The sequence below is a fragment of the Paralichthys olivaceus genome, chromosome 20 (assembly GCF_024713975.1).
Source record: "Paralichthys olivaceus isolate ysfri-2021 chromosome 20, ASM2471397v2, whole genome shotgun sequence".
Classification (NCBI taxonomy): domain Eukaryota; kingdom Metazoa; phylum Chordata; class Actinopteri; order Pleuronectiformes; family Paralichthyidae; genus Paralichthys; species Paralichthys olivaceus.
The window spans coordinates 665,001-688,866 of record NC_091112.1 but is presented as its reverse complement, the minus strand read 5'-3'; the positions used below and the strand labels follow the sequence as shown (position 1 = coordinate 688,866).

Here is a 23,866-nt window from a genome sequence, read left to right as displayed (position 1 = left end):
CGAGGACGCACCTCGACCTCCTGATTCTCCGGTTCTGCTCATCATGGTCATGACCAGCGTCAGTGTTCGACGCTGAGGTGGAAACAGACGTTCAGACATAGAACAGAGCCGATGGAAGAATCGGAGAAGAAAAACCAAAGCCACAGAGAAGACGAGTGGATCCAGCAGAGAGGAGCAGATGATTGGAATTCCCGGGTGTGGTTACGCTCTTCACTCTGCGTCTGTCACGGCTGCTTCCTTTGTGTCCTCCGCTCTTCTTCTTCTCCTCTTTCACCATCGGTCCAGGAGCCGGCGTTCTCCCCGACCAGTCGTTAGAAAACGTCCCGGTTCTCTGTCGCTTGGGCCCCGAAGCTAAGTTTCTCAGAAACACCCGTCCTCTTCAGTCTCATCTCTCAGGGCTCGTCCTCCTCCACGTTATTGGACAGGACCTGCAAACACTCCTGTTCCTAACGGAGCCATCAGCTCATTCAGTGACGTGTCAGATAAACAGCTTCTGGTGTCAAATAGACTTTAACAGAACTTATGTATAATTTTCCTTGTGGGCCAGAAACCTTTTTGTGTGTTTAGAAATAATCATGTTTCGACTTTTAAAACATCAACGGACTGGAACAGATGCTGCAAAATAGAAATGTCTTTATTTTAAATTATCTCCGGATACTCATACACATCAGGGCGGTGCCGTCACCAGCTTGTCCCGCCTTTACCGCTGTCGCTTAGCAACGGAGCTGCAGTCGGACACAACGAGGAAGTTTAACAACCAATCCTCGTTTTAAAACTCATTTATGGAACAGGATGAAGCCTGAGTGTGTGCGGCGCTCACCACGCAGCCAACCGACAATCAGCGGCGAGCTCACTCCTCCCGGAGCGCTGCAGTAATCGTGTGTTTTATGTGTCACAGCTTTCATCTGCACACTGAAGTCGTTCGGGATCACGGCTCGGAGACTCGAATTCCGACACTGTAGGGACTTGTAAAGAGTGATACACTTCTCAGCTCCTGTCAGCGATGAATGAAACACACACACACACAGACACACACAGACACACACACACACACAGTCCTCCTCAGATGGTAAAACGTGCTGCGACCTGAATGAAACATTCTCTCACGTCTGCAGGATCAGAATCGTGCAGCTGCAGGTTTCAAATGAAGGAGTCACATGTTGGAGGTTTGGATCAAATAAAGTGAAGATGAAGATGAAGCTCAGGTCTGACGCTCGTTCTTCTTCCTGCCAGTGAAACACATTTTGCTCAGGTTGTGTTTTCATGGTCATCGCTGTGGCTGCAGGACGGAGCCGTGTGTCTTGTTGAGCTTTAGTTCTTCAGGTTTTTGGGCGGCTGACTCTCTGGTTCCCTGGTATAAAGGATGAAACCCGGTCACACACGTAGAACACGAAGGTGTCGGGAGAGTTTGTGGCGATGAGAGCTGAAGCTGACGTGCTGTAAACAAACCTGAACTCCGCAGCCTCACTGATTCGTGATGGTGACCTCATCACCTGTTTTATCACCTCAGGAATGAGGTGGTGACGCTTGTATCTTCACTATGACTCATGTGACCTCATCACGGTTATGCACCTTATGTTACTGAGCCTCGACATGTAAACACACAGTTTGAGGTCGTCGTTGATGAAAGTGTCAGCGAATGATTTGCTAACAGACGGTTTGGGGTCCATGGATTTTATTGAGTTCAGCTCCACCTCGGAACAATGTTGTATAACTTGTTTGGACCGAACTTGAACTCGGCTTATCTACACACACACAGTTTGTACACAGTGAACAATGTTATCTAATTGTCTGTTGTTGACGGTGATGCGTATATATTATTGATAATTGTACTGATCTGGACGTTGATTAGTGCAGAAGCTTCCAGACGCTGAGGGACGTCTCTCACCTGGACTCCTGCTGAGTCCCTGGATCAGATCTTTTGATTAAAATCGGCAGCGTTAACGACTCAGATGTTTCCTGAGCTTGGAAGAGAGCCGGCTGCTAGAAGTGTGGCGGTGTAATATGATGCTTGGCCTCTGGCTCAGTCGGCGCTGGACGTTGTAAATGAAGCGCTGCGGCCTCATTAGAGCCGCCTGTGTTCTATCACCCAGGAAAGAGACAACAACCCGGCGTTGTTTTTAAGAGAGCGGCTCCTCCAGGGGTTAATTATTCTGGGTTGAACTGAATTAGAATTAATGAAACACTTTGAGAGAGTCTGGGACAGAAGCTGCACATCACGTTGTCCTAGTTTCCCCACAGAGGACTCATCATGTGTGTGTCCCTCTGGGCAAAATAAAACTGTACATGTTCTACATCCTGTTTTATCTGGTTCACACTTTACAACATAATTATTTATCTGCTCACGAGCGTCGTCGTCAGGAAACTTTAAATTACACATGAGGTGCTTCTGCCTGGTGAGACTGTGTTGACCTCCTCTGTCTCCAGCTGACGATGGATTCACGTGTAAGACTCCAGCCATCGCTGACATCGTGATCCTGGTCGACGGCTCCTGGAGCATCGGCCGCATCAACTTCAGGCTGGTCAGGACCTTCCTGGAAAACCTGGTCAAGGCCTTCAGCGTGGAGATCGACAAGACCCGGATCGGTGAGGAGCTGCTCTGTGTTTCGATTCCCTGTAAAAAAAGAAGAGTAAAGACAGAACGAAGCTGAAGTCAGGTGTGTGTGTGTGTGTCTGTCTGTGTGTAGGTCTGGCTCAGTACAGTGGAGACCCCAGGATCGAGTGGCATCTTAACGCTCACACAACCAAAGAGGCCGTGAGAGACGCAGTGAAGAACCTCCCGTACAAAGGAGGAAACACTCTGACGGGTACGTCGACTAACACTCAGTATTTCTAATCAGTTCAGTGACGAGAGCAGTTTTCAGTTCTGATCAAACACAGAAACATCTACGACCTGCCCTTGATTTCAAACGTCTTTAGTTTGATGTTATATCACTTTTAATTTAACATCTTCACATTTACAGCTTTTATTAACATTTTCTACTTTCGTGTGTGTGTGTGTGTGTGTGTGTGTGTGTCCGCTCAGGTCTGGCTCTGACCTTCATCCAGGAGAACAGCTTCAAACCAGAGTCTGGATCCAGGTCCGGCGTTCCCAAGATCGGGATCCTCATCACAGACGGAAAGTCCCAGGACGATGTGATTCCCCCGGCACGGAGACTGAAGGATGCTGGGATAGAGCTGTTCGCCATCGGTACGATGACACTCACACAATTAAAATAACGTCGTGCTTTGATATTTCATGATCAGGTCCACTGAGCTGCACCCCCGCTCCAGTTTAATTATCTCTCAACAGTTTGATTAGCTTTCATCAGGTTAATCAATGAATTCATCTTTTAATTTATTTTAACATGAAACTGGTTTTCAAACATGGTTTTTTATATTTATCTTGATTGTTTTTTTTCTTCCTCGTCATCAAAGTCTAATAATCAATAACTGAATTGATCGTCAGTTCAATTTGAAAAAATCAACGTGACTCAGTTCTGCTGCTTCAACAAACCTCAGAGAATAAATCTGAAGGTTCTGGTTTCACAGACACGAGGAGACGAGAGCTCGGAGGTTATTTCTGCTCATCGTCGTCCTCGGGTCGAATCCGTCGAGAAGTGATGAGTTTATGACTTCACCTTCTGAAACAAAAGACTCCAGACTGTTGCTTCTGCGTCTCCAGGTGTGAAAAACGCTGACGAGAACGAGCTGAAGGCCATCGCCTCTCCTCCGGAGGAGACACACGTCTACGTGGTGGCGGACTTCGCTGTGATGAGCGACATCGTGGAGGGTCTGACCAAGACCATCTGCGACCGCATGGAGCAGCTCGACAAGCAGCTGAAAGGTGCGAGCGTCTGTGTGTATTTCTGAAAGCAGCTTCAGAAACCGGAGTCGAACGTGTTTCTCCGTGTTTCTGTGAATCGGACGTTGAACCGACGGAACCTTTGGATTTTCTTTTCTTTTCCAGGGGGGTCTCCCGTCCTGCCCCCCACCTCGATGGCCCCGCCCCGTGACCTGGTGGCCTCTGAGATCACGGCTCGCAGTTTCCGTGTGACGTGGTCTCACGCTCCGGGTCAGGTGGAGAAGTACCGCGTCGTCTACTACCCAGCCAGCGGAGGACAGCCGGATGAAAAGGTACCTGGATCATCTCACATCTCTGTTTCTTCTTCTCTTTGGTTCTTTACAGTTTAATTTTTCTTATTCAACCACTTCAGATTTTCATTTCTGTGTTTCATCCGTGTCTCTGGTTCTCCTCTGATGTCCTCACATGAAAGCTCGAGACAGTGTCCTCGAGTGTCGTGATGGAAATCTGAAAATACAAGAGGCTGGATACCAAATGTGTCTTTGTGTATTTATGGAGAACGGATCCTCAGGGATCTCAGAGTGTGATGAAGAACAGTCAAACGCAAACTTCTTATATAGGAGAGCTGCGGCTGTTTGAGCCAGTTCAGAAGCAATAAAGACACAGGAAACGTATTTGTATACGTCTCCCTCAAAGTTAGAGCTTAGTCCCTTGGACAGCCATAAAGAGCAGGTCACAAACAGTTCAGGTCATAAAATAGTTTCCCACCACACTTAGTTTTTCCACCGTGAGTTTGGTTCTTCAGTTTCTAATCTTTTCAAAGTCCTGACGATCACATGGAGACAAAACATCAAGAACTTCATTGTTTGTGAAACTGAACAAGAAGCTGCTCATTCGGATGTTTTCACCTTCATAAAGTGAAATTAACTGTAATCTGGTGAAAACTCTTTTATAAGATTAAGTTCATCAGAACAAAACACGGACACATCTAAAGAAACTCATTGTCTGAGTGTTTCAGGTGGATTTCTGCTGCACACTCGTGAAGCTCTGACTTGATATTTGTGTTTGTACAGTTTCCTCTTCTCTCTCTGATGATTGCAGCTGGAGTGGCCCAGTTTCCCCACAAGGAAAAACTGAGGTTTCATCAAAGCTAATCTGATCTCGTTCCACTCAACTGAAATCTCTTTGGAGACGAGCGCCTGCAGCAGCGTGTGCTGCGTCCTCAACCTTCCATCGGGCCCCAGTTTCCTAATAAACAATGCTTGTGGATGTTTTAATGCTTTTTGACAAACGCAGCGTTGCTGTTTTTATCCGAGTACATGAGCTAATTAAAGTTATTTTCAATCTACGTCCCTGAAGTCACAGCTGTGATGACTCACTGTCAGAAACCTGCTATTCCACTGAATCGCTCAGTGAAAGAAATGCTGAATGTCACCGAGTGTGTTCTCCGTGGTGGCGTCCGGGCTGAGATCCAGACTGTTCTGTCTTCAGGTGGTTCAAGGCTCGGAGAAGAGCGTGGAGCTGAACTACCTGAACTCTCTGACGGAGTACCAGGTGGCCGTGTTCGCCATCTACCGCAGCTCCGCCAGCGAGGCCCTGAGAGGAAGCGCCACCACATGTGAGTCTGCTGGAGGGAGAGTGAGATGAATTAAAAATAGATTCTGTTTGTTCTTTAACCCTCAGCGTCCCGCGGCTCCTTCAGGAGGAAGACGAGCAGCTCAGGTTTGACTTCCTCTTCGTCACTCCTGGATTTAGTTTTTTAAAGATTTAAAGGATTCAGTCTGTGCTCTCTGAAAACCAGACGGACTCTGAATCTGGGTCATAAACAATCTCAGGTGTCTCCGTTAAGCACTCTGGTTCCGATCCTCCGCCTCACACGGGGCACCTGTGGCGAGCTCTAATTCCGTTTGCGTTGCCCGAGGCGTCGTCCTCCTGACGTCTGGCAGGATTCTCCAGCCTCTCTCGGAGCGGCGCTCTCTCTCAGAGCGCCGCTCTCTCTGATGAATGACGGGAAAGCCCTCGTCAGCTGCGAGTCGACCTTGTACCAAAGTTAATGGAGGTTGGCTGCTGCTGCTGGCGCTGGTTTCACTGGACCGTCTGATGGAGAATGAAATGTGACCGTAGATACTGATGCATGAAGAATGTTGGCTAAAGCTCAAATCTGCAAAGAATGAATAGATATAATATTTTTAAAAAAATATGTGGAAAGAGGTTTTTGTATTTTAATATCACTTATATATATGTGTGTGTGTGTGTGTGTGTAGTGGCGCTGCCGATGGTGAACGAGCTGGAGCTGTTTGACATCACACACAGCACCATGAGGGTCCGCTGGAAGATCGCCGCCGGGTCTTCTGGGTACATGATCCTTTACGCCCCGCTGACCGAGGGAGACCCTGCGGACGAGAAGGAGGTGAGGTGTGTGTGTGTAGGCGGATTGATGGAGGGATGACGGAGGAGAAGATATGTGAGAGGTGGAGGATACGGAGGACGAACAGATGAGAGAGATATGAATGTTGACTTAAAACACTGTGTCCTCTTCCTCCTGTGTGTGTGTGTGTGTGTGTGTGTGTGTGTGTGTGTGTGTGCGTGCAGGTGAAGGTGTCGGACTCGGTGAACGAGGTGGAGCTCGAGGGATTGACCCCGGCCACCGAGTACACGGTGACCGTTTACGCCATGTACGGAGAGGAGGCCAGCGACCCGATGACCAGTCAACAGACCACACGTGAGTCCCACACAGCGCAGGAACAATCCGCCCCATGATGCATCAGGGGAATCGAACACTCCCTCGGGTTCACGGGCTCAGAGCTGCAGTTTGTTCCTGCAGTGAAATTAAACAGAGGTCTGCTCCATCGCCCCCTGGTGGCTGGCTGCAGTATGGGACATAAACCGTCCTCCTCCATGTGAATAGATCGTTCTTCTCTCTGATGTTTGTTCAGGTGTTTCTGATTTGATGATATAAAAACTGAGACGTCATGATCATAATACTTTTAACCTAAATTTAAAACCAAGTCTTTACCCTCAGATTTAACGTTTATGTTAAACTTGGTCCTCACAGAGACAGAAGACCACACACTCTCTCTCTGTCTCTCTCTGTCTCTCTCTCTCTCTCTCTCTCTCTCTCTCTTTAATTTTATTTCCTGACAGATTTTATGACTCTCTGATCTCAGGCCGCTCTCGTCTCTGCACAGATTTTATTTTCCTCAGGACGTTTGGATTCACTCTCAGCGTTAGAGACCACGTGTCTCCTGGGGAAGACGTGTCCTCCACGTGTCCTCCTGTGTTTGTAAACTCTGGAGTTTCATTCGACTTCGTGAACGAGAGAAGAAGCAGCTTCTGACTCCAAACGCCAGCATCGTACTTTCGCTCTTTTCTTGCTTGTGCTCAGCTGTGACATGTCGGGGTCACGTCCCGGCACGTGTTCCTCACGTGACCAAACTGGCGGCGATGTCAGAATCACTGCACGCCGCCCGTCCCCAGCTTCTCCTCGTAGAGTTATATTTTCACCTCACACTCGTTGATGAGAGCCGCTCTCCCCAACACGCTCACTAATTATCCTTTTATGAAGCCTCCTTTAAGGCCTGTGGCCCGCGGCTTTACGTCAGGGCGTGTTTATGTCTTTACGATGCGTGTTGGTCTTCTGAGCGCAGGTCGGATCAGGGCGCCGGCGGCTGCTGGCAGCTCACAGTGGTTGTTTAGAGACAGATTTATGATCCATGAAGCTGATATTTGTTCATAGCTTCACTCGTCATGTTTTTAGTTCAGTCATGAGGAACAGATCCACACGAGCTCCGCCCACAGCAGTGAATTAGTTTTGGGCAGCTCTTCTCTTTATATATTTATAGAAACATTTATTTGGGGATAATATATATTAATACAAGGAAAGATAATCATTTATTATTTATTTAACTTTGCACAGATAGAAAATAATAATTATTCAGTCACGAGTTGAAATCCTGACTGCTGCTGCCACCACAGGGTCATAGGCAGACCTCAGCAGCGCCCCCTGCAGTCCAAAAGACCTCTTCTTGTGAAGTTTGTTGTTCAGGTGAACACCAGATTCTCGTCAGACGTCAGCGTGTGCAGCTCGACCCTCGTGAACCTGCAGAGATCTCAGGGTTCAGGTTGTCGTGGTTGTTTCAGCACGTCGGTGCATCTGAACATGTGGGCGATGAGTCTAATGTTCCCTCATTTCATCCACTCATTTATCTGCGTCTGTCGTTGTTCAGACAGAGTTGACTTTAATGATCCTCTGCAGTGGAAACAGGCCGTCGATGATCCTGCTGCACAGAAGAGAAGCAGAGTGATGCAGATTGAAGATAAAGACTCAAAAACAGACTTTAAACTGAGATCACAGACGCCTGTTCTGCTCTGAAGAATATATGAACTGTACATGCTTTTATTTATTTATAATAAGAGGATTATTTTAGCCCTCCTAAAAAACAAGTTTACAAAATGCTAGTACAAGTCAATGACGAGAGAAAGCAGATAGAATAAAATAAATAAGAGATTGAATGTTTATGCTCCATCATTTCATTTTACTGAATTGAATCTCAACAACCGTTCATAACTTCCTCTTCGTTCTTCTGGTTCCAAAACGAGCTGTGACTGTTTAGAAGAAGACGAGGATGAAACCATAGAAAAGAAAATACCAGAAAGGTGTCAGGTTGGGGGGGGTGAGGTTTTTATGGTTTGGGGCCACCAGGGGGCGATCCAGATGCTTCACTTTAAGTACGGGCGAACTCTGCATGAATTCATTCTTATATTAAAGTCATAAAAATGCTAATAAAGTCGGAGAATCTCTGTGGGAGATAAAAACCTCTGGAATCACTTTGTGAACTTTCCGAGCGAAGCGTTACTGGTTGTGACTTTCGGAGCGACGTCTTCTGAACGGGTCGTTTAACGTCCTGGATATTTTCAGGGATAAATCCTGAAACTCTGCAGACTTGGCTATCTCTGAACGTTTTTAATTTCCCATCCTCCTCATTGCTATGCTGACCCCGCATCGACCTCCAGTAAAAGCGGAGGCGGTCGCTGCTTCTTTTCCTCTCGCTCCCTCGCTCTCTCTCTCGCTCCCTCGCTCTCGCTCTCTCTCTCTCTCTCTCTCTCTCTGCTGCTTTGTCTTTACGCTGACCCTCAGTATAATTGAGGTGAAGCGGTGGCTGGTGGAATCAGGATTATTTTAAAAAAGAAGAGAAGGGAAACAGATCAGTAATTCTAAGCAGAAAAGTTTCCGGGCCTCTGGGAGTAAATTAGATTTTTTTTTTTTGGGATGGAAAGAAAAAATAAAGTGAAGAAGGTAAGAGAGAGAGAGACGGAGAGAGAGAATAAAAAAAGAGGGAGATGAGGTAGAGTCTGATGTAATGAGGGTTTGTCCTCGTTATAATTAAAATGGTCCAGTAACATTTTTCTAAATCAAAACTCAACTAAACCTTGATCCCGAGTTTCTGTTCCAACTGAGACTCGACTGTTGACAATGTTACATGGTGACGTTTACACTCAATCAACCAACCAGTCAATCAATCAATCAACCAACCAGTCAATCAATCAATCAATCAACCAACCAGTCAATCAATCAATCAATCAATCAATCAACCAACCAACCAGTCAGTCAGTCAGTCAATCAATCAATCAATTAACTGGTCAATCAGACATTTTGTGTCTTTATTTTTGCTTTTGAGAATAAAATAATTGATGATAAAACAGTAAAAAGTTATAATATAATAAAAGATTATAATAAAAGTTGAATTAATTAAAAGATCATAAAGTAAGTTGTTCAAACTCTTTGGTGTATCATGACGGAAACTGCTGCGGTGTGGTTTTCACAGTTTCAGTGAGTGGATAGAAACATGATGATAAACTGTCTACGATGCATAAATACATAGAATAAATAAATTAATACATAATATTCTGTGTAAAAGACTTGAAGAGTAGTTGCTGAGTTTACCTTTAAAAAGCTTTTAGAGTTGAACTTCCTGTTTGTCGGATCTGTGTCTCAGTTCCTCTGACTCCGGCGAGGAACCTGCGATTCTCTGACGTGGACCACAGCTCCGCCCAGCTCACGTGGGACTCCACCTCCAGGAAGGTGAAAGGATACCGCATCATGTACGTGAAGACCAACGGGGTTCTGACCAATGAGGTGAGAGGATTGTTCACTTTCATCAGTGTCCCAAACATCTGGGCAGAGGTGATAAGCACCTGGTTCTCGGAGGATTGTTTGGCTTCTTCGTTCGCTGTGATTTGATGTAAAGAACAAACACTGAGGGAGGAGTCACAGAAATACGTCAGTGGTTCGATCCTGTGTTTACAGGTGGAGGTCGGCCGCGTGACCACCTGGTCGCTCAGAAACCTGACGTCACTGACGGAGTACACAGTCGGTGTCTTTGCCATCTACGATGAGGGACAAGCTGAGGCTGTGACCGACAGCTTCACCACGAGTAAGAACCAACACCATCGTGATTCACGGAGAAATAATATGAAGCATGTAGACGTCATGTTAATTACCTGTGTGTGTGTGTGTGTGTGTGTGTGTGTGTAGAGACTGTTCCAGACCCACTGGACATGAAGACCACTGACATCTCTACTGACAGCTTCAGGGTGTCATGGAAACACCCGGCCTCTGATGTGGTGCTGTACAGACTCATCTGGACGCCAACCGACGGAGGAGACAGTGAGGAGGTACGATACCAGAACATACTAGAACATACTAGAACATACTATACTATAACATACTATACCATAACATACTAGAACATGCTAGAACATACTATAACATAACATACTATACCATAACATACTAGAACATACTAGAACATACTATACTATAACATACTATAACATACTAGAACATAACATACTATAACATACTAGAACATACTAGAACATACTATCCTATAACATACTATACCATAACATACTATAACATACTACACTATACAAACTCGACATAATGCTGCAGCAGGTTTGTCGGAAAAGTTCAGGAAAATTCTGGAATCTTTTCATTGTTTAGTAAATTTCTGAGGAAATCAAGTGTTTAAATATTTGATCACATTATGATACAATAACACACATTACCATACATTACAATACAAGGTTTACGATATTATGATATGATAAGAAACATACGTTACGGTACGATAGAGTGTGTGTGTGTGTGTGTGTGTGGGGGTGCTAACACACCTGAACATTTAATCCTCGTCACACCTGAGTTCCCCTCTACTTTACAATGAAGCCAAAACGTCTCTGATCCGGGGGCGGACATCTTGTCTGTCCTTCTGTCCGCTCGTCTGTCGATAAACATTTATTTTGCTGATTGAGCAGAAATCTGCTGATTCTCTGTGTTGAAGAAGATTCAGCTTGTTAAACAGATGCTCGTTGTTTCAGGCTCTGGTGAATGGAAACGTCAACACCTACCTGATTCAAGGTCTCAGCCCGGCCTCGGAGTACGAAGTCCTGCTGGCGGCCGTCTACGCAAACGAGGTCGAGAGTGACGAGGTCATCCTGGTCCAGTCCACCGGTGAATTCAATCAGCACATTTTAAGTTTTCATTTTATTTGTGAACCAGTTCAAGTGAAACGGAGATCGGAGGTGGAATTAAAGGTTTAACGTCTCATCCTCAGTTGAAAGAACAACCACCATCGCCACGACAACCACCACCACAGCAGGTAAATATCCACGCGCCGCTGCCGCGCCGCGTCGCGGCCGTTTCTTCATCATCGTAGAAACGAGTGATTTGTGTTTCAGCTCCTCGTTTCGGGGTGAGGAACATGAGGATCGATGAGGAAACCACCTACAGCGTCCGCGTGTCCTGGCAGCCGGTCGACGCCAGAAACGTCCGACATTATCGACTCAGCTACATCAGCGCCAAGGGCGACCGGGCGGAGGAGACGGTAAGAAGACCTCTTGTTCACGCAAGTTCAGACTTTTGGATTAAAGCGACACTGGCTTTGTTTCGGCTTCTTTTGAATCTTTTTATTCGTTCGTGTTGGCGACACCTAGAGGCCTGGAGGTATGTTTGGGTTTTCAGTCCCGTTCTTCTGAACACGATATCTCAAGAACGTCTGGAGGAGATTTGTTTGGTACAAATGTTCACTTGGACTCACGGAGAAACTGATTGTTGCTCAAAGGTCAAAGGTCAGCGGCACAGTGACCTCATAGGGAATATCATTTCATTTTGTCAACACGTTTCCTTAAGCATGAATTTGAATTTTTGGACTCATGACAGTCGTCTGCATGATTCAGGAGCTGAATTCTCCTTCGCTCCAGAAGAATCGCAGCAGCCTGATGTCCTCCATCTTTATTTACAATCTATATTTGGAACAGAGTGAATACGTGGATCAGCGGAGGAGGAGGACAACGGAGATTACTAAAGATGTTCAGACGCTTTCACTCGTTCAGTCCTTTGGGGAGAATCAGGATTGAGTTCCGGTGGTTGAGTCGCAGCCAATAAAAAAGTCGTAAACTGTTTCTGGGCAGTGAACGCATCGTCGAGGTAGACGAGGCGTTTGTGCAATGATGGATGGAACAAGAGGAGGAATGAAAAAAAATCCAAACCTCCGAAGTCTCACGTCTTCAACTGAAGGAGATCATTGATGGAGACGATGGCAGACCTTCAGATTAAAAGTCCCCCGCAGAGAGAAAGAGTGGGGGAGGGAGGGAGGGAGGGAGGGAGGGAGAGAGAGAGTGTGCTGGTGATGGCAGGTCTTCAGTCGAGAGGGAAGAGAGCGCGAGCGGAGGATAACGATGATGGAAGCAGTGGCACAGATTCAAAGAGAGAGAGAGACGGAGAGAGAGAGAATGATAGTTCTTCTCACTAATGAACCACAAGAGTGTGTGTGTGTGTGTGTGTGTGTGTGTGTGTGTGTGTGTGTGTGTGTGTATGTGTGTGTGTGTGTTGACTGAAACAGTTTGTGGTCACCAGTAAACAAACCTTTCCTGTGGATGCGTCCACACGGACTCTGTCCTCACGTCGTCTGCTCAGGTGCTTCATCCTGACGAAGACGAGTCGGCAGCTGCTCCGCCAGCGGCTCGTTACATCTGATCTCTTATCAAAGAGTGAACATCTGGGTCTCTGCAGGACTCACACTGAACTCAGTCACAAACATTTAGATTGTTCTGTCCAGAGGGAGGACGAACCTGGACCGCTTCCTCTTCTGCTTCGCTCCAAACCAGTTTCACTCTGGTTTGTTTCTGCCAAGTGACGGATCTGAATTCTTTATTCACTGCCAGGAAATAGACTCACCGGTTTACAGACACAGACACAGACAGACAGAGACAGACAGAGACAGACAGAGACACAGACAGACAGAGACACAGTCAGATAGAGACAGATAGAGACACAGAGACAGACAGAGACAGACAGAGACAGATAGAGACACAGAGACAGACACAGACAGATAGAGACACAGAGACAGTTGTAATAATTTAATTAAGTTGCAGATTTGATGATTTCTTTTTCGACATAATTTCGAAGCTTCATAAAAACGTTTCTTCTGCTGCGTCATCATTTCTGTTTTTCCGTTTCAAACCCTTCCGATGAGTCGTGGGACGAAGTCCTCCAGAACAATCTGATGCTCAGGTGAAGGATTCAAACTTCTCTCCTCCGATGTGAGAAGAACGATCGGAACATGTTCAGCGTTTTGTTCTTTTGAAAGAAAACGGAATTGAAATTTAAAGTGTAAATCTTTCTGCAGGTTTTTGTCCTGAAGCTTCGTCATTGGAGTGTTTGTGTTTCCGTGCTCTTCTCATCCACTGAGGCAGCGAACGATCATCATCTCGACTCTGTGAGATGTGTTTCCGTCTCTCACTGCTTTTATCCCTGGAACTGATTCGTGTCGACCGGCTGTTCCACATCGTTTTGTTAAAACCCTCAGAATCTAATTGACCTGAAAAACTCGAGAGTCTTTCACTTTAATTTGCGTCACTGTCTCGCAGCACAGAGGACGACTGCACTGAAGACACTGAGCCTCCGGAGACTTCTCCTGTCCTCAGTGACGTCCTGTCCTCAGTGACATCCTGTCCTCAACACGTCCTGTCCTCAGTGACGTCCTGTCCTCAGTGACATCCTGTCCTCAGTGACGTCCTGTCCTCAGTGACGTCCTGTCCTCAGTGACGTCCTGTCCTCAGTGACGTCCTGTCCTCAGTGACATGGAGTTAATGTGAGAGTCTCAATTCACAGTGACGACGATCAAACAAACAGCAGATAAAGTTCACATGAATATAAATATATAAATATATATATTATCGCCTTATTTGATTATTAGTATTGTATTTATTATTCCATACAGAAGAGCTCACAGGTAAAAATCATATTAGCAGATATGTAGGAAGCTGAAGTGTCAGATAATTATTAATTAATTATTTATGGAGAAGTTTGTTCTTCTCACTTTTCCTCAACAGTTTGTAACTTTTTTTTTTATACATATTTGAAATTAAGAAAAAGAGAAGAACTCCAGAGTCAGATATTGTCCCAGCTTGAGAGAGAACAACTTGTCCCTGAGCTCAAGTTTCCTCAACACTCGGCTAAAAGATTCAGATTCTGATGCTTCTGTCCTGGTTGTGTCCTGGTTCTGTCCTGGTTCTGTCCTGGTTCTGTCCTGGTTCTGTCCTGGTTCTGTCCTGGTTCCTCCAGATGTTGGTGTCAACATCGCGGCCACTGTGCAGACTCTTCATGCAGTCAGTTATTCCCCCGCTCCGCCTCATTCAACGTTCAGTAAACCGAAGCTGCTGGGCATCACGTGTAATTCCAGCGCGTGTAAACAGAGTTCAGGCGATTATCGCTCTGCAGCAGGAAACTTACTCCAGGGAGGATTAGGAAGTTTTACTCTCCTTTTTCTTTTCCTCACTTCTCCTCTTCCTCCCTGAATCCTGAGTCAGTCTCAGCTGTCAATCATCACGTCTCCGCCCTTTTTTTTAATGTCATCAAATAACGAATTAAATCCAAACTGATCAGAAACTTGAACAAACAGTGAGATGAGCTGAAGTCTTTTCTGTTGGAAGCTGCGTTCACACGTTTCAAACCTCGTGTTTAAACGTTTGCAGGTTTTAAACGAGGCCTCCTCACCCTCCTCCCCTCCCCCGCTCCTCCCCTCCCTCCGCTCCTCGTACCCTGAACTTCAACATGGTCTCACGCGAGGACCTTTTATTGATGAAGTCACGTTCAGTGTGAAGCGGCTGCAGGACTGAGCGTTGTCTCGTCATGTCCTCGGGCAGTTTGTCTTGTCTTTGCTCAGGTGAACCAGACTTGATATTCTGGGCCTGTGCGGAGCTCGGTCAGAACTAGATTGGGTTCCTGAGTCCTATAAATACTTTATGAAGCCATGTTTGCATTTACAGCGGTGGAGTGAAGAAATGTGTGCGGTTGTGTTTCCTGGAACCGTTTGGCTCAGTGACAGTTTAGAGACTTGCTGCCTTTTTCATCAGACCGGGCAGAAATTGATTTGTCAAGGCTCGCAGTGTTTTCTGTAGGAAGTGCAGGGTTTGTGGACGGAGTCAGACGAGACTGTACATGCTCAGAATGTTAAACTGGCCCGGCAGAGAGACAGAGCGAGAGAGAGAGAGACAGAGCGAGAGAGAGAGAGACGGAGGAATGAAAAGATTCAGGGCGTCTGCATGTGTCTGCTCACACAAAAGTTTAACGCAACTAAATATTTTAAAACCACTTCATCTGAAACGTTTCCCCGTGTTCAGTCGTCAGATAGAAAGTTAGTTTCTCCCTCCACACGTAGATTCTGTAAATAAAGATGGACGCCATGACAGCTGCTCGTACATCACAGCACCTCCTCTCTCCTCATTCTATCCTGTGTTCTGTTATTTTCTTTTCTCTTCTGTCACAAACAAATGAAAAGCGTCCTTGGGTCCCGTGAAATGTTCTATATGAATTCAAGCCATTATTTTTATCATTGTTAAAGCATCTCCATCGCCCCCTGGTGGCCCCCCCCCCGATGTTTAAACAGAACATCAAATCTCCCGAACACTGTGCGAGAAACACGGCGCAGCGGACCACAATGCACTTTGGTATCGTACATTTGTTCACATGGAATTAACCAAAAACAAACAGATCTTTTTAAAGTTCGTGAGAAGAAGTTCTGTCAGATAGAGAGAGAGAGAGAGAGAGAGAGAGAGAGGACGAGTCAGAGGGTTCAGAGAATAGAAACAAAAAAGAGTGAAACTCCACTGAGGAATAGAAATGATCATAAAAATCAATACATGATTAAAATTCCAGTCAGAGAAACAGGAAGATAAGATGAGAAACTCACCTGGACGGACGAGTCGTTGACAGATGAGGGACGAGAAAAACAATTCACCTGAAACTGAATCTCACAACAGAACTAAACTCTTCATTTTACTTTATTCAACATCAAGAAGAAACTGCTGCAGGAACGTGTTTGTGTTCTGACCTTCACACGTCTGAACCACCGAGACAACACGTGGACGAACAGGAACACGTTAAAGACGCGGACGTCCCCGTGAAGCTGTGGACGTGCGTCTCTGCTGCAGCGTGTGGAGTCCAGCTGTCACAACATCTGCCCTCAGCACGGACTCATCTCACTGACGTGACGTCCATTTCAGGGACTAATTAAAAAGAAACGTCTTTTATTTATCGTTAATCAGCCGAAGAAGAAGAAGAAGAAGAAGAAGAGATGTGTTATAGTTATCCAGATGTTTGATTGACAGGTGAAACATCAGTGCAGCGGAGATAAAGATGGAGGAATAAGACGTTTTCCACTTTTAATATCTTTCATGTTGTTTCTCAGTTTCTCTTCCTGTTTACTGATTCTGTGCTTGATGTGAAACTTGACCCTTGACCTCCTGTGGTCTCCTCCTCCAGAGGACGGTGCCCACCGGACAGAGCAGCCTGGTGCTGCAGCCTCTGCTCTCAGACACCGAGTACAAAGTGGCCGTCACTCCTGTTTACTCTGAAGGAGACGGACCGACGGCGGCTCGAATGGGACGAACACGTGAGTCACGATCAACGACGACATTTCCCATCATCCGTCCGTCATCAATCACTCATCGTCTATTTTCATGTGATTTTCTTTAGATCCTCTTCAAGTTTTACACAATAAGACAAAAAGGTTTTAGTAATTAGACTAAAAGAATGGTTCAGTCAGTGTGATGAAAAGGTGATGAATGAAAAAGAAGGAGGAATAAAAGCCGAGATCAATCAAAATGAAAAACCAGAGGAAAAGAACAGGTGAGTCACTGAAACGAGAGAATCCATGTCCAATAATAACAAAGTGGAAACACAGTTTTAAACATTTAAATGTGAAGAAGTCTGAATATTTGGACGAATGAGACAAATTTCCTCCCGCACTCGTCGATAAACTTTGTTCGTCTCAGCCGTCAGAGCTCGTTATCTGTCTTCATCACGAAAATAATGATGAAGAATAAAACCTGGAGAAACAAGGGGGGCACATTATTATGTTAATTAGCGTATATGAAATATATTTATATATCTTGTACATTTACATTTTTAAATGACAGTGAAACTCATTGTTTTTACTATTTAATTCCATTGTTAATGATATTTAATAAAACATTTAATATCTTAATTATAACTTCTTGTTACATTTGAGCAGAATCTTCATCAACAGGATTTTAAAGCTTTAATTCTCCGTGAAGACGACTCTTCAGGTTCTTTCTGTTTAAACTCTGTGCAGCTCATTTCACAGGAGACGTTTCCAGAGGACGAGACAGACGCGTCTCGGTCGCTCGATGCAAAACATTGATTTTCTTCACTGTGGAGCTAAAGACTGAAAAATGTGTCTGAACGCCTGATGATGAGCGGGGAATCTCTAAATTCCAGAAATTCTTCTTTCCATCACGTCTCCCACGTGCAGCGCATTACGCACATTAGCAGACGCTAACGACACCCTCTGCTTCTTAAAGCGCCGCCCCCCCCCCCACACACACACACACACACCCGGCGATGACAAATGGTTCCTGCTAGCGGGTGAGGGATGAGATGATCGCCCAGGGAGAGACAGAGAGGCAGAGACGAGGGGATGAGTGGGTTTGTCTGGTGTGATGATAGATGATGTGACGGAGGCAGCAGGTGTAATCTGGGGATTTGAACCCGTGAGGGATGAGGTTAGCGTCGAGGGAGGCGTGACAGCCAGCGCAGAGAGGATGATGGGTTTTTAGCCTCAGACTGAAGATTATGTGACGCGATCATCCGAGGTTCCATCCACTGAGCGATGAGACGATCGGACCGGAAACATCCCAGAACCTGAGAAACCACGAGAACTGATCAGATCGGCCTCCAGGGGGCGTCGGGGATCCATCGCAACCTCACTGGACACGTGTGATTCACCGATGAGTTCAAACCTCCGACAACGCTAATGACTCAAAACTGTTTCCCATCAATTATCTCCATGTGTTCGGTAGTTTCTGGTTGATCGATTGATCGGTTGATTTATTAATTGATCAATTGATTTATTAATTAATTGATTGATTGATTGATTGATTTATTAATTGATCAATTGATTTATTAATTAATTGATTGATTGATTGATTGATTGATTAATTGATTAATTGATCGTTTGACAGAACAAACTACAGTTTGATCTTAAATCACTCGTCCTCGAAGAGAAGTTTTCTAAAGTCGTCTCCTCTGGATTGAACTTTGTGACTGTTTTAACTTTTCATTTTGAAATGTGGCTCTTCCTCTTTATCTCCCTCCCCTCCCTCCCGTCTCTCCTCTCCCTCCCCTCCCCCTCTCTTCTCTGTGTGATGACAGTTTCCATTATAAAAGCACTTTTTAATCATTCTGACATGCGGGAAATTACATTCAGTCGTGTTCTCGGTTACAAAGATATTTTTTATCTTATTCAATTTGATTTGCTTTATGACTTTTTATTGTTTCCTGTAACTTCTGTATCTTCTCTCTCTCCTCCGTCACTTCTCCTCCATCGTTTCTCTCCTCCGTCACTTCTCCTTCACTTCTCCTCCATCGTTTCTCTCCTCCTTCACTTCTCCTCCATTGTCTCCTCCATCGTTTCTCTCCTCCTTCACTTCTCCTCCATTGTCTCCTCCATCGTTTCTCTCCTCCTTCACTTCTCCTCTATCGTTCCTCTCCTCCTTCACTTCTCCTCCATCGTTTCTCTCCTCCTTCACTTCTCCTCTATCGTTCCTCTCCTCCTTCACTTCTCCTCCATCGTTTCTCTCCTCCTTCACTTCTCCTCCATCATTTCTCTCGTCCTTCACTTCTCTTCCATCGTTTCTCTCCTCCTTCACTTCTCCTCTATCGTTCCTCTCCTCCTTCACTTCTCCTCCATCGTTTCTCTCCTCCGTCACTTCTCCTCCATCGTTCCTCTCCTCCTTCACTTCTCCTCCATCGTTTCTCTCCTCCGTCACTTCTCCTCCATCGTTTCTCTCGTCCTTCACTTCTCCATCTTTTCTCTCCTCCTTCACTCCTCCTCTATTGTTCCTCTCCTCCTTCCCTCTTTGCCGTCTTCTCTTTTTGTTTAACCATTTTCCTGTCGTTCCTGTTTCTCCCTCTCTTCTTGCTTTCCATCCTTTCTCTTCCTGTCACTGGTTTGATTCCAGACCTCCGTTCTGTTGAAAAGAGACAAACTCATTCTTCAAAACACAAACGTGCTTCTTTCTTTTTTCTTTTCTTTCACATAAAACTTTGGAAACTTTATTTATATATTTGAAACTTTATTTGGTTTCAGAAATTCAGTTTGATAAAACTCTTTTCTGTGTCCTCAGTTCCTCTTTCAGCCCCGAGGAACCTGCGAGTGTCGGAGGAGTGGTACAACCGCTTCAGGATCAGCTGGGACGTCCCGCCTTCACCCACCATGGGCTACAGAGTCGTCTACCAGCCGTTATCTGGTAACACACACACACACACACATACACATTACAGCATTGCATCATGGGACAGGTTTTCACCCCCCCCCCCCCCCCCCCCCCCCCCCCTGCAGCCCCCGGGTCAGCTCTGGAGACGTTCGTGGGCGAGGACGTGAACACGATGCTGATCGTCAACCTGCTGAGTGGGACGGAGTACAGCGTCAAGGTCATCGCCTCGTACACCACAGGGTCCAGTGACGCTCTGTCAGGGAGGGCCAAGACCCGTGAGTTCGATTCTGACACGTTTCATATTTACATACATTGTTTTATAGAAACATGTAAACTTTCTCTTCAATATCCACAAATGTTTTATTCTTCGCTGTGATGTCTCCACCCAGGGGACACAGTCTGTTTTCAGCTTGTCCGTCTCGTTGTTGTGAACATTATTTCTCATCAACACCTGGATGGAATGTTTTCAGGATGAACTGATTAGATTTGATGATGATCGAAGGTCAAAGGTCAAGGTCACTGTGGCCTCAAAACTGAATTCAATCAAGCTGCAGATTTGAGGGAACAGAGACGTGTTAGAAACAAGTTACATCATTAAATGTTATTATTGTGTTAAATTCATTTGAACGTAACGTCTCTCGGATCATTTTGTTTCCACTTAATTGTTAGTTTGACATTTCCTCCTCCTGTTCCTCGTTATCCTGATTCTCTGTCAGTCCCGCCTCCTTCAAACCGTCTCCTCTAATCCAATCAGAGATGCAGGCCGACACCTGCGGGCGTCAATACCTCGATTTCCGTCTGACGCTTGTCTCTTAATTACGTCCGAGATCCGACTGTAGGCGCCATAGATTTAAGTTATCGTGATGCGGACGCTTCCCAGAGGCTCCGTCAGTTCGATCAGTCTGAAGTACAGTCGTCCCTCCTCTGCATGATAATGGACCACTTCACCCACCAGCAGGAAGCTCTGTCTTCATCTCCCCGGCGACCAGCGCCACAAAAAAAAAAAAACATGCGTCCTCTTTGAAATGTCCTTGAGCGGGACACTGAACCTCGTCCCTTTCATCCATCTTCATTCCTCTCCGGATAAGAGCTCTCGAAACAAGTGTCGTCTTAAAGGCCTCGACCCGCAGCTGTGAATGAAGCGTGTCACTCTGCTTCGCAGCCGCGGTCTCATCGCCTGCATCACAATCGAGCACTCGAGGTGGAGGAGACGTGGACAGAACCTGGAGAAAGATGGAGAGATGGGTTGAAACAAGAGGGAGACGAGGACGGTGGGATCCCGGGAGGTGGATGGAGAGTCCATCATGTCCTTCATCAGCATGTTAATGACACTGAGGGACGAGTGGAGACATGTTATCACTCGTCTCTGCAAGATGAAGAGAGAAAGAGATGGAGAGAGAAAGAGATGAAGGGAGATGAAGAGATGAAGAGAGAAAGAGATGAAGGGAGATAAAGAGATGGAGAGAGAAAGAGATGGAGAGAGAAAGAGATGAAGCGAGATGAAGAGATGAAGAGAGAAAGAGATGGAGAGAGAAAGAGATGGAGAGAGAAAGAGATGAAGGGAGATAAAGAGATGGAGAGAGAAAGAGATGGAGAGAGAAAGAGATGAAGAGAGAAAGAGATGGAGAGAGAAAGAGATGGAGAGAGAAAGAGATGGAGAGAGAAAGAGATGGAGAGAGGGCGGAGTCAGGAAGTTTCAATGAGCTGTGGTTAATGTGAAGGGATCAGAGAAACCTCGAGGATCCAGATCTGAGCCTGGTGCTGATCATGTGATCAGATGACTCAGATGTTGGACCAGGTCTGAACGAGTCGTGGACACTTGGAAGTATCTCACCCTTCCTCCTCCTCAGCGTCTCCTGCTGCTCCTCCTGAACTGCCAGCGAGAGGCCGTGACGTCCTGTGTGCACTGCGGCCGCGACGGTGTCCGATGACCCTGACGTGAACCCATGAATCCTCCGTTTAGATTCTCACGTGAACCTGATCCAGAAAAACGTTTGGCATTTGTCTGGAGTCTGAAACTGTGCAGACGAGATATTTGGAAAACTGTTCAGAGTGAATCCAATGTGATGAACGAGGACGTTCTCACCCAGAGAAACATGATGAGCGACGCTTTCAGACGCCCGACCGTCAAGTGCACACAGAGCATTCGCATAAATACTGTGTGTGTGTCTGTGTGTGTTTCTGTGTGTGTGTCTGTGTGTGTGTGTGTGTGTGTGTGTCTGTGTGTGTTTCTTCAGCTCTATTTCTCTCTCTGTCTCTAAATAACTCGTCTGCGTCCTCGAAGGCAACTGGCCGGAGGTTTTTAAATCCGTCGTGTGGTTTCTCAGATGTGAGCTCTGTGCACTTTTATTGTAACAGCGTGAAAACTTTCAGCCAAGTACTCGATATTTTTAGTCCGGAACAAGCCCAGAGGTTTTTAACATCTGCACTATTTGTGTTTCAGTGGTGACAATAAGACGTACGATGAAAACAAGAAATAAGAAACTCTCTCTCTCTCTCTCTCTCTCTCTCTCTGTGCAGTTTACCTGGGGGTGACTAACCTGAGTGCGTATCAGGTGAGGATGACGAGTTTGTGCGCCCAGTGGCAGCCGCACCGACACGCCAACGCCTACAGAGTGACGATCGAGTCGCTCCTCAGTGAGTCGTCTTCTCTACGTTGTTCCGTTTACACAGATTCCTCCTGATTTAAATCATTTGACCCTCGTGTGTGAATCCAGAGGGAGCTGATCTCTGACCTCCAACATGTGGACACGTTCCGTGTGTTTCTATAAAAATGCAAATAGAAAACATCTGTTGACAAACAGCTGCTCGGCTGCATCAAACATCATCATGCACAAAATAAACTGAGCAGTAAAACACTTTGGATGCATCCAGACTTTGAGCTAAGCTACGTACTCTGTCATAGACGGTTAGTAAAGATGGAGGACGTGTCCCCACGTGCAGATGTGGGCCACCTCTGGCACTGGTGCTGCACATCTGGCCCAGAACGGACGTGAGCCTAAAGTTTCCCACTGATAAAACAGCAAATGTGTCCAAACCTGCAGGGCTCTGTGGAGGGTGTCATCTGGAAGTGACCCACATAACACAAAAGACATTCTGTGGTGGACATGTGAGACAGAGTGACACACACACACACACACACACTGTGTCTGAGAAATCAATGAAAGTGTTGAACAACTGTGAAATGTTCTTTCTGGATGCGTCACGTCGGCCGTGTGTATTTACAGTCCGAGCTGCAGCGGAGTAACAAACCTGCCTCTGAGGTAACGAAGATGTTCACGTGAAGATAAATGAATTCATCTCGTCTCCTGACTCTGTGGATTATCCGCCGGGTTCTCAGCTGACAAGGTCGTTTAACGTGCCCGTGCATCACCGAGCGTGCAGCCGGAGTTCTCCTCCTCCTCCTCCTTTTCCCATCAAGCTCCTACGCTGCGTTTCTGCAGATTTGCGAGAGGCAGTGCGTGGGGGGGGAGAGGGGGGGGGGGGTTCAGTATGCGGCGCAGGGAAAGTGTCCAGTCCGCTGAATCCTCAAACAGCTCGCTGGGACAGAGTTATCGTTGTCTCCCATCACAGAGGCGCTGACGGTCTTAAAGGTTTAACTGTGCAATCACACACTGAGCCGCTCTGTGCTCGGCTGACATTTACCCCCACTGTGTGAGGGGACACGCAAAGGTCCGCATCACGTCCCAGCGCCGTGTTAAAGGTTCGGCGTGCAGACGTCCCAGTACTCACACATTCACTCAGCTCACTTAAAGGAGAGAAGAATAGAAACTGTATTAATATGTCTTCGTTTAATCACTGTTAGTTTCAAAACGTTCAAATACAAAGATACAAACTAAATAAGACTTTCTGCTGAGAGCTTCAGATTCTCATTGTTCCTCACTGATTATTTCTTTCTCAGCCTCGGTCAAAGTTTCCTGAGCGTCTTTACATTTCAGTCGTTATTAAACCAAAAGACTTCTCTCTGGGTTCAGCTTCTCTGCAGCCGCCGGCCTTGATAAAAAAAGAGTTCATTATCTTTTTGTTGTGTATTTTCCCCGGTCACGCACCGACCTCACGTCAAACACTCGAGGAGAGAGAGCGATGTGACTTTGTGACGGTTAATGAACAAGTTGGGAGGAGAAAGAATCTGTCCTGAAAGACGTCACCTGTCCCCACGAAGCAAAACTTAGAATATTTAAGTTTTTATTCTGGAAGAGAAAAACAGAAACATCTGAATGAGAATTAACAACATCCAGAGTCAGAAACTGAATGTGAAGATAATTAAAGAACAGTCTCAGG

The 23,866-nt window shown here is 46.0% G+C and overlaps 1 protein-coding gene across 9 annotated transcripts in view; it reads left to right on the top strand.

The window, feature by feature from the left end:
* LOC109645574 (collagen alpha-1(XIV) chain-like) overlaps positions 1 to 23,866 on the top strand; it is a 63,980-nt gene that overhangs the window by 19,236 nt on the left and 20,878 nt on the right. For all 9 annotated transcript variants that reach the window (XR_011239591.1, XM_069516622.1, XM_069516619.1 and 6 more), the window contains 18 exons: positions 2,428 to 2,586; positions 2,688 to 2,807; positions 3,026 to 3,190; positions 3,665 to 3,826; positions 3,950 to 4,116; positions 5,276 to 5,402; positions 6,049 to 6,194; positions 6,377 to 6,506; positions 9,781 to 9,920; positions 10,092 to 10,218; positions 10,320 to 10,459; positions 11,165 to 11,297; positions 11,401 to 11,445; positions 11,525 to 11,670; positions 16,611 to 16,740; positions 19,496 to 19,618; positions 19,711 to 19,860; positions 22,106 to 22,222. Coding sequence is in view for 8 of the 9 variants with exons in the window: in XM_069516622.1 (XP_069372723.1) it covers positions 2,428 to 2,586; positions 2,688 to 2,807; positions 3,026 to 3,190; positions 3,665 to 3,826; positions 3,950 to 4,116; positions 5,276 to 5,402; positions 6,049 to 6,194; positions 6,377 to 6,506; positions 9,781 to 9,920; positions 10,092 to 10,218; positions 10,320 to 10,459; positions 11,165 to 11,297; positions 11,401 to 11,445; positions 11,525 to 11,670; positions 16,611 to 16,740; positions 19,496 to 19,618; positions 19,711 to 19,860; positions 22,106 to 22,222 (2,427 nt within the window). In the remaining variant the exon portion in view is untranslated. The remainder of the gene's footprint in view (positions 1 to 2,427; positions 2,587 to 2,687; positions 2,808 to 3,025; positions 3,191 to 3,664; positions 3,827 to 3,949; positions 4,117 to 5,275; positions 5,403 to 6,048; positions 6,195 to 6,376; positions 6,507 to 9,780; positions 9,921 to 10,091; positions 10,219 to 10,319; positions 10,460 to 11,164; positions 11,298 to 11,400; positions 11,446 to 11,524; positions 11,671 to 16,610; positions 16,741 to 19,495; positions 19,619 to 19,710; positions 19,861 to 22,105; positions 22,223 to 23,866) is intronic.